We start from the raw sequence: 9,724 nt of genomic DNA on the forward strand, positions 1-9,724 counted from the left end.
GTCAGGATAATCTTTTAGAGACAACTCATAACTGAGCCTTTGTTGACTTAAGAAGCAATAGAGGGTAATTGCTCAAATTTGGCCAGATTGTCAACATGCACATACCTCACACAAGACAGCGTGGTACACTTATGTCGGGTGAAAATAAAAATAAGTTAAAACATTTCATAAATTATGGAGGAAATTAGATGTGCTGGTAACAGATCCTTGAATGCATCCTTCGCTTTGGAACATTAACAATCAGATAAATAATTTCCACCCATTTCCTGCATTAGACAGGTTGATGTTGGGAAGCTTTTAGCGTGGAGTGTGTTTGTCATTCTAGCGACTGCTCCTTGAACTCCCTCAATTGCGCTGACATCGGCAGCCGCCACACGGAACGAGCGATCGCTCACACGCCTCCCAACCAAGATGGCCGTGCCACGCCGTCGCCGGAGCACGTGCCGGCGGCCGAGGAGATGAACTACGACGATAACAGCCACAGCTTCGCCCACGGAGAGGCGCTCGACAGCTTGTCGCATGCCGGCCACAACGCCAGGAATGCCAAAGACACGACGCAGGCGGATGAGAACTTTAACTCCTTCCATTTTTGGAGGCCTCCTCTACCAGACATCAGCAGTGAACTGGAGCTGCTTAGCTGTCAAATGGGGGACATGATTGATAAGAAGAAAAAGAAGGAGGAGAGAAAAGAGGAGCCGAAAGAAGCAGAAGATTTCGGAAGTCTTCCCGATTCCAAGGCCAGTCCCGGTAAGACGACCAGCGACCAGATCCAGATGGTCTTAGACTGTTTGCAACCGCACATGGATGACCCAGATGTCCAAGGTGAGTGGACTCGCCACATGCAGTGCAGTGTTTCCCACCATTTATATAACCAAGACACGTATTTGAAACGAGGAAAATGTCACAGAGTATATGTAGTGATTTTTTTTTTTTTTAAGTTAAACACAAAGCAATTATTCTGTTATATGAAAAGCAACAGGTGGGTACACTATACACAGGTTAATTCTACCTTTATAATGTGATAAAGTTCAGTGATTTCAGATTTAGTGTCTTAATACTGTTTACGACTTTTTGAAGATATTGCTTCTGAGTATTTAGCTGTTTTGCCAATAAAAAAAGCAAAAATGGTTGATTTCATCATATTATTCCTGAAATTTCTACTGCCATGGTCAGGCCAGTGTCCGTAAGGTATGTGGTGGTCTGAGCGGGCCATCATTAATGTCGGACCTTGATTAAATTTGGTAAATAAATAATTCTTGGCCTAAATTGTGGGAGTTGTCTCATCTTCCGTGGCACTCCTGATCAATGTGGGATAACTGTTGTGCGGCATCTATGTGTCACCATGTCGGCTGAGCCCTGCTATTCTCCCCTAGCTCAAGTTCAAGTTTTGTCTGCGGCTCTGAAGGCTGCTCAGCTCGACAGCCCGTCTGACGACAGTCCCACGGAAAGCCAACCGACGGACTCCCCCGCTGACAGTGATGCAGACAGCCCGCTTGTTGAAAGCAAATCGGTGGAGGTTCCATCTGAGGCCGACGAGAGTCTTGCTAAGGAGGAACAAACGACGGAATGCCACTCTGTCACCGAGACGTGTCCGGTCCAGGAGCAAGGAGACGTGGAGACGCAGACGGAACCCCCGGAGGAGCCGGAAGAGTCTCCGCCTGACTCCCCAGTTCTGGTATGAGGTCTTTTAAGATGAGCTTCTAAATGTCTTATTACTAATAAAATAAGTCTTGGTGTTATCCTTGTGGGTTTTACAACATGGTGTTGTTTTTCAGGTGTCTGAACTAATTGAAAGTGTAGAGGAAGAGGGCAAAGATGATTCAGTATGTGAAGATAAGCCTAAAATCCAGGTCAGTGCTTCCACCTATTGAAATTTCTCAGGAGTTGGGAATCACTGCTCTGATCTTGCAAACTGGTCTTGCTGGCCTGCAGAATGTTATCCCCCAGCAGCTGTTGGATCAGTACCTGTCCATGACTGACCCGGCACGGGCTCAGACGGTGGACACGGAGATAGCTAAGCACTGTGCCTTCAGCCTGCCAGGCGTGGCGCTGACTCTGGGCCGACAGAACTGGCACTGTCTCAAGGACACCTACGAAACGCTGGCCACTGATGTCCAGGTAGGTTTAGAACAAGCAAAACCTCTTTGGTGTGGAAATGCACGTCTGACAGATGAAACATGCTGATGTACTTGATTTTCTTTCTTTTTGTACAAGGCTGCTTTATGTAGCACATTTCATACACAAGCCAACGTAAAGTGTTTCACATAAGCAAAGAAACACCTGCAAGCATTTCTAAACACCAGAGTTCACAACTTTCACAAGTAACGAAGTGACGACAAAATTAGCTTAGAAAAATTACTAAAAGAACATACCGTGACCACATTTAAACACATAAACGGAAAAGAATAAAAACATTTAAAAGCAAATTACAGAAATAATAGTAGGTTTTTAAATGACTAAAAGAATAAGAGGATTTTAAGCTGTTTAGAAAACCTTAATCAAAGACATTGGGAAAAAAGAATTAACCTTAATTTAATGATGAAATGGTCATGAACCAGACTTTGACAACCATTACTTTCCATTTCAATTTCTACAGCAGTCTTTCTGGCAGCAAACTAAATGGGTAATAAAACTGCTTGCAAACAGCATGTTGAGGCAGAAAGTTTCAAGCCGGTACCCCACAGAGCCGTGAAGGTTTGCAAACATGGTCCTTGATTTTTCGTCAAGGTTCCTTCAAGTTTCCATTATTTCCTTGTGACAAGAAAAACTGTTTGCGACTATGAAAACTGAAGAATGTCTTTGTGACCACTTGCGACCTTGAATCATCCCCCTTTCGACTTGTTTAGGCAGCAAGTAAAATGGTAAATAAAAGGTCAGCCCGCTTCAGTAGCAAACTAAAAAGGTAAAGGGGGAGGCAGCAAACAAAAAAAGGCAAATGGGCAGCCAGTTAAATGATAAATAGGTAGCCAACTATCGAGTGAATGGGCTGTCTGTTTAGGCAGTAAAATAAATAGTAAATGCCTACCTCATTTAGGCAACAAGATAAATGGGCGCCCTGTTTTAACAACAAATTAATTGGGAAATGGACACCCCCGTTTGTGCAGCAAACTGACCAATCTTTTCTTCTTCCTTTAAGCTCATTTTACACTGTCGCCACATGCAGTCCTAATTTCGAAAATATGATTACATTCCAAATGTGGGCTTGAGTTTTATATTTTAACAAAATGTTGGTGGTCTTTTGGAGGAGTTTATTGCCATAAAGCCCAGATGTTTTGCTACAAGTGCTCTACCTTTCATGCTCGATGTTTTACAAGCTGCTCTTCCACTTGCGCGTCTGCCTCCTTTCTCGCAGTGGAAAGTGCGCCGCACGCTGGCGTTTTCCATCCATGAACTGGCGGTCATTCTGGGCGACCAGCTGACGGCGGCGGATCTGGTTCCCATCTTCAACGGCTTCCTCAAGGACCTGGATGAGGTCCGCATCGGCGTCCTAAAGCACCTCTACGATTTCCTCAAGGTAGGCCTGGAGCTTCTGCTCGGCCCATTGTAAACGCAATAAAGAATCATAAGGACATTTGTTAGCAAGTTGTTTGATAGCCCACACTAATACGTATTTTAAATAAGATATACCGTACTTTTTGGATTAGAAGCTGCTACTTTTTGCCCACGCTTTGACACAACTCTGTTAAAAGATCTTGTAAAGCTGACGTTAAAGAAACTCCTTTTTCCCTTATTGTCGCTGCTTAATGAAAATCTACATTTTGTCTATATTTTAACCCCAGACAAACAAACAAAAATAATTTTCGTTGAAGGTATAATATATTCAAGCGTGACAGGATTAAGTCCACTATCACTCAACAAGTACTCCTGACCTTTTTCGCTTTATCATCAAAAGTGTGTATCACCAAAATGTTGTTTCTTTATTAAAGAAAATGGGAAAAGGGCTTTTTTTTTCTTTCATTTTTAAGCGTAGAAAAAAAAAACGTCAGCTAATATGGAGATACTCGTTCCATTGAACAGTTCAAATTTGCCATTAGCCGTTACAGTATAATTTTCTTTTAGTACAAAATGGTCTTTAGTACAAACCATATGGGCAGCCTGTTTCATCCGCAACATAAATGTTTAATTGGGCAGCCCATTTAGGGTGCAAAATCACTGATCGAATTGCACCTTGTTCAGGCAGTAAGCTAAATGCCAAAACAAATTAGACCTCGTTCACGAATGTTAATTACGAAATGTAATCTATTCTAACCATCGTCAAAAGAAAGAACTCACAATTTTGGCAATAGATCCTAAATCATTGTTACTCTTTTGCCATTTCAGCTGTTCAATGTTTAGAATGCTTGTGCCACTTGTTGCTTTGGCACCAATTTGGCAGGCCGCGAATGTGTTCATGTTGATGTTCTTGATCTTGTGCTTACAGTTGCTTCATGCGGACAAGAGGAGAGAATACTTGTACCAGCTGCAGGAGTTCATGGTGACTGACAACAGTCGCAACTGGAGGTTCCGATACGAGCTGGCAGAGTGCGTTTGGCTGACATTTCCTATTTTGCTGTGACGCTTTTGGAAAATTAACTTGCTTCCTGCCACGCTGCGGCTCTCCCTTTAGGCAACTGATCCTGATCATCGAGTTGTACAGCCACTACGACGTGTACGACTACCTCAGGCAGATCGCTCTCACGCTCTGCTCCGACAAGGTCTCGGAAGTCAGGTGGATTTCCTACAAACTGGTGCGTCGCTTATTAGAGTTAAGGTTCTTTGCTTTAATGGCTTGATATGTAGATAAACCAAGTGGATCCAGACTTCCTTGTACCATAATTGGACATCATCCTATTCTGGCGTTCTGTTGTCAGGTGGTGGAGATCCTCCAGAAGTTATACTCGAGTGGTGCCGATGATTTGGGCGTGAACTTCATCAACGAGCTCACCGTCAGGTTCTGCCATTGTCCCAAGTGGGTGGGACGACAAGCTTTCGCCTTCATCTGCCAGGTGAGTGAATTGGCGTCAAAGTGTCTTGGTGTTTAGTCCTTATACAACTGCACATGCGCTTCATTTGTCGCTTTGTTGCATGGTCCAGGCGGTGGTGGAGGAGGACTGCATGCCCATGGAACAGTTTAGCCAGCACCTCCTGCCCAGCCTACTCAGTCTCTCATCCGACCCGGTGGCCAACGTGCGCGTGTTGGTAGCCAAGGCCTTGCGACAGAGCGTCATGGAAAAAGGTACGGCGCTAAATGGGAACACCGTAACCAACCAGAACTCTTTTAATTACATTTTGTTATTGTGGGTTGGATTTGTGTTTGTAGTCCATCCTAAACCATGTAGGCTGGTTGAACGCATTTCGTTAAGATAAATTATAAATAATTAGAATCGTACTATGTAAACATATGTAGAATTTTTTTAGAACATTTGAAATGTATTCAAATAAAATGGTAATAGCTCGCTCGTTCATGATTAGGTGACGTCAGGACATTAAATAGTAGCTTCCAATGTTTAGTTACCATTAACCGCCTCCAGATAGAAGCAGTAAGAATTGACAAGACTTAAGTCTTTTTTCGAAAGTTTGTAGCTTGAAAATGGTTAGAGATGAAGGAATACTGTAACGTTGGTGCAATTTATTTGCTTTGGCGCAGTTTTCAGCCATTGTGAGTGGCCACGCACATATTGTGCATGCAACAGAAATAATAGGTCATGAATAATAAAATACAAGAGGACAGCTGAGTCCTCATATCCTTGTAGTCACTAAAACAAAAATCAACATAACTTTACATGATGGAACATGTATGAGAGGGAAACGCTCGTATTTAGTGCTTGGACATAGCAAGGCATTTTTGAGTCATCTTCAACTGCACATTCCTGTCTTGGGGAAGTGACGTTGAGGAAGGAGAGAAATTTGTGTTTTCCAGCTAGAAATACAGTCACTAGTTTGAGTTGGTCAGCGAAAATATTGAGGTTTATTACACAGTGTGCTGTTTACAATTATTTCTAGTTTCAATAACGCTACATCAAATGAAAAACTAAGTGGATCGCAGCACAGTATGCTTTCAAGTGGTTATTCATCAGAGTTACTGGTAATTTAATAGTCTTAAATAAACTTTGTACTCCAACCGTAGTTGATGCGCATATATGATATATGCGCATCATCTACAGTGAGACTACTTTGAGTGAGACAGATGAAACCAAACTAAAACTGTGTTTAATCAAGTTCAAAGTGACATTCTTGTAGGCTGAAATATGGACATTTTAAGGCAGACCCAGATGCCATGGCTTGCTTTTCCAAGTCCGAATGTCAACGTAGCTTGAATGTGTTGTGTTGTGCCTATTCTGCCGTGCCTTCCTTTTGGAAGCCTGGCACTAAAGCTAAACTAACTATCTGCCAATCACCCTCCTGCACTTGTGCTGTGTTGCATGTTCAGCCTACTTCAAGGAAGCGGGCTGTGCCTCGTCAGACGAGCTGGAGGAAACCGTTATGGCGCTGCAGTCGGACAAGGACAGGGACGTGCGCTTCTTTGCCAGCCTGGACCCCAGCAAAGGCCTGACAATGGACACAGCCCCCATCATCTAGCTTCCGGGACACCCGTTGACCTACTTTGTCTTTACCAGCACACCTAAACCAGAACCCCTCAACTCACCCAGCCTCACCTCGTGACTGCTAACACAAAAACACAAGCACACACACGCTTCTGTGGTGAGTTGCTACACACAAAAGCTGTTTTCAGGAAATGAGCAGGACTCAATTTTTTTCCCTCCACACTAACAAGCTTGACTCACTAAAGCTAAGTGTGAGCTTAGCATTGAAGTCTTTTCTTTTTTTTTTTTGTTTATTTCTTGGCTCCTTTTTGAGCATCTTAACGGAGCAGGCGGCGTCTGCCTTCTCTTTTGACGCTCGCACTAACTCAGGGGGACTCAAGCTATACGCCACCATTTCGGACCCAGACTCTTCATCTTCCGCCTCCTCAGTTTACCAAAACAAAAAAATGTGACGCCGACGACGAAATACCTCCTGGACGTGGCTGGCTTCCATCTGGTGAGCTAATAAAAAGCATCCTCACAAGGGCTGGAGCACATTGTAAGCATGGCCCCCACTCCCGACAAAATCCCCTTTTTGTGTGTATAGTCTCTCCCGTGAGCTGTCAGTGGATCTGATTGAGCGCTTGTACAGTAGCATATAGGACTCGTTCCCCCTCGAGGCGGATCAACTTTTGAGGCTTCCACCTCCATTTTGTGTACAGTTTTAAAAACCTGTGGCTAAAGTATGATGTGATGGAACCAAGGCCAGTGTAGTGAGGGGTTGAGATTGGGGCGCCGTAGTCGGTCCTTGTCTTTTTTTTCCTTTTCTTAATGATTACAAACGTTGACTGAACTTGAAGAGCTAATTGTGTACATGTCGCAATAATGGCGGCAGCGAAGACTCATCTCGTATGTCACAGTTTTGTGTTGTCCATCTCATACTTTTTTTTTTACGTAGTAGAACAGTTAATATATACTGTACATTTTATTGGAAATTATTTTTCTTCTCAATTATGCACCACTGTTCAAAGATTTTATATCCTAACTTTACAAGATTTACAGACCTTTGTAATATTCAATGGTTTCTTTTAAAAAGACATTTTATGTAATGTTATTTTTAGTACTCTGTAATTAAAATGATGAAAATTCGTTTTTTTTTCTTGTTTCCACAGACCCTGTTGATGTTTTTTCACTAGAAAAGTTTTCCAACATTAACAATCTTTTGGCAACAAAATGCCATGGTAAATCGCCTGCAGCCATAAAATGTTAAAAATGACCCCAAAAAAAGCTTTTATTTTTTTCATCATACATTTTATAAAGATTGCATTTTCCTGCAGCTATAAGTTGTTAAAAATAAAAACATTATTTTTAATTTAAAATAGAATGTACAGATTTAAAACTTTACATTTCATTGTTTTAAATTCGTATGGTTCTATAATTTCCATTATATTTGAAATACAGATTTAAATGGTTGGAAATTTTATTTGTTAAAATAAGAACTCTCCAATTATTGTATTCAAATTGCCACAAAAATTAAAACGGAAGTTGGCATTTTTGTTTTTAGATTAACAAAAGGATGTGCTCTGAAAAAAAGGATACATTTAAACTATTGTGTATTAAATCAATTTGACTTAAATTATTGTTAAAATTATGCCTGTAATATCCTGGGGGGGACATGGATGGCACCCACTGATTGAGCGGCATAATGTCAATGAACATTGAAGCATGAAATTAAGATGTCCATGAAGATGCCCAAAGAGCTTTTCTTTGCATTTTATTTAAATATAATAATAATGTATTAGACGTTTGTTTTTATAAAGTACAATACTGTGAAATACTATTTTTTTCCGTCTGAAAAACACTTCTAGTGCTTTTGGCACTGTTGAATAGCATGTCTATTGAGTTCATTGAGTGAGTGACTTCCGCTTAAAAAGCAACAACTTCCTGTCCCACGCAGTGTTGCCGAAGCTACGTACCATCTCCATGCCACAGTGTTTTTCCAGGTGTTGCCTGGCGTGTTCACTCACGTCCCCGCGCACTTGAAGGCTTTTGAAGTGGTCAAAGTCCGAGCGTCCAAGCTTCCTGAGTCTGCGGGCCGCGGAGCGGTAGCACTTCCAGGGCTGAGCCTCCAGCAGCAGATGTTGGCTGAGCTCGGCCAGGCGAGAGAGCATCCGCAGCAAGCCGGCGTCGCCGTGGTTCAGGTGCACCCACATGGTGATGGCCAGACACAGGGACAGATGAAAGCTGGAGCGCCCGTGTCGGGCAAGGTGTTCCCGCAGCGGCGCGCAGTCGCCGGTGATGTCCAGATGAGTAAAGGTGACGCGGGCCTGGAGTGGGTTGTTCTCTCGGGCTCTCCGGATGAGCGCCTCGTCCAAGTCCAAGCCCAGGAGGTGAATGTTGTTTCCGTCTGGCGTCTCCACCAGATGCTTGTAGATGGCTACACTTAGTTCCTGATATAAGAGGGAAAACCAATGCAGATATTTAACCACCAGAACGTGCTCACCTTTAATCTACCTTTCGGTTTATTCGTATCCCATAACAGTTTATTAAAAAATATATTTATTTTTACCTTTACTGAATACGATTTATTAACCTCTTCCACTATATAACACGCCAAGTGTTATTGGTATTATACTTTCTAAATATAATAGTTGCCCGCGACCCCTAAAAGGAATAGCGGCTCAGATAATGGATCGATGGGTGTTAATCGACAAACCCCCGAGTTGCAGCCCACGTCCAGCAGCAGTGTTGTTTGACGGCTGTCGTTGTAACCTAAATCCCGAAGAAGTGTGTTGGGAATCATACTTAATCGGTTCTCCGGTGGGTTAAAAGTGTAATAATTGATAAAGTTTCCATACGGAGCCGCGCCGGGGTCGTTGATGTCCTCATTCGCGTCGGCTCCGTTCAAGCATGTTGCCATTGTAAAGTGTGGTGCTAGGATAAAATGCTTCCGGGTAGATATAAATAACTTGTTTTTGACCTGTCCACTATCCGTACGTATAATTTCAATGCTAATTTCAATCTATTTATAAGCATATTTTCACGACTTTTTATTGAAAGGGAAATGTGAGAAATAGCTACAAAATTTATATCAAATCAAATGTATTCAATGCGTCATCGTTTAATGAAAACATTCCATCCATGTGGGTAGAGTCGTAGGAAACACTGTTGTGATTACGAATATTCAAATATTAAAATGCAATCTGTGTCTGCAATATTCA

General features: G+C 42.4%; 2 protein-coding genes across 3 annotated transcripts in view; one reads left to right on the plus strand and one right to left on the minus strand.

The window, feature by feature from the left end:
- ppp4r1l (protein phosphatase 4, regulatory subunit 1-like) overlaps window positions 1–7,651 on the plus strand; it is a 17,682-nt gene extending 10,031 nt beyond the window's left edge. For both annotated transcript variants that reach the window (XM_088308123.1, XM_088308122.1), the window contains 10 exons: window positions 326–822; window positions 1,374–1,675; window positions 1,776–1,850; window positions 1,933–2,118; window positions 3,353–3,514; window positions 4,421–4,521; window positions 4,607–4,727; window positions 4,851–4,985; window positions 5,074–5,215; window positions 6,410–7,651. In XM_088308123.1, coding sequence (XP_088164249.1) covers window positions 326–822; window positions 1,374–1,675; window positions 1,776–1,850; window positions 1,933–2,118; window positions 3,353–3,514; window positions 4,421–4,521; window positions 4,607–4,727; window positions 4,851–4,985; window positions 5,074–5,215; window positions 6,410–6,558 — 1,870 coding nt within the window. In that variant the 3' untranslated portion in view covers window positions 6,559–7,651. The remainder of the gene's footprint in view (window positions 1–325; window positions 823–1,373; window positions 1,676–1,775; window positions 1,851–1,932; window positions 2,119–3,352; window positions 3,515–4,420; window positions 4,522–4,606; window positions 4,728–4,850; window positions 4,986–5,073; window positions 5,216–6,409) is intronic.
- A 595-nt stretch (window positions 7,652–8,246) lies between these two features.
- On the minus strand, window positions 8,247–9,442 carry bcdin3d (BCDIN3 domain containing). The gene is made up of 2 exons (XM_088308124.1): window positions 9,220–9,442; window positions 8,247–8,953 (listed from the first exon to the last, which is right to left on the minus strand). The coding sequence occupies exons 1-2, from the start codon at window positions 9,421–9,423 to the stop codon at window positions 8,408–8,410; spliced, it is 750 nt and encodes a 249-aa protein (XP_088164250.1). The 5' UTR covers window positions 9,424–9,442; the 3' UTR covers window positions 8,247–8,407.
- Between the last annotated feature and the right edge of the window lie 282 nt (window positions 9,443–9,724).

Source organism: Idiotropiscis lumnitzeri, chromosome 11, assembly GCF_059441095.1.
Source record: "Idiotropiscis lumnitzeri isolate Australia: NSW breed Sydney's pygmy pipehorse chromosome 11, RoL_Ilum_1.0, whole genome shotgun sequence".
In the NCBI taxonomy this organism is placed as follows: Eukaryota; Metazoa; Chordata; class Actinopteri; order Syngnathiformes; family Syngnathidae; genus Idiotropiscis; species Idiotropiscis lumnitzeri.

Excerpts from the sequence above, each read along its gene's own strand:
- bcdin3d (XM_088308124.1), bottom strand. The coding sequence starts at position 9,423 with ATGGCAACATGCTTGAACGGAGCCGACGCGAATGAGGACATCAACGAC. Across the intron at positions 8,954-9,219 it reads ACGTGGGCTGCAACTCGGGG|GAACTAAGTGTAGCCATCTA; the intron begins GTTTGTCGATTA and ends CTCTTATATCAG.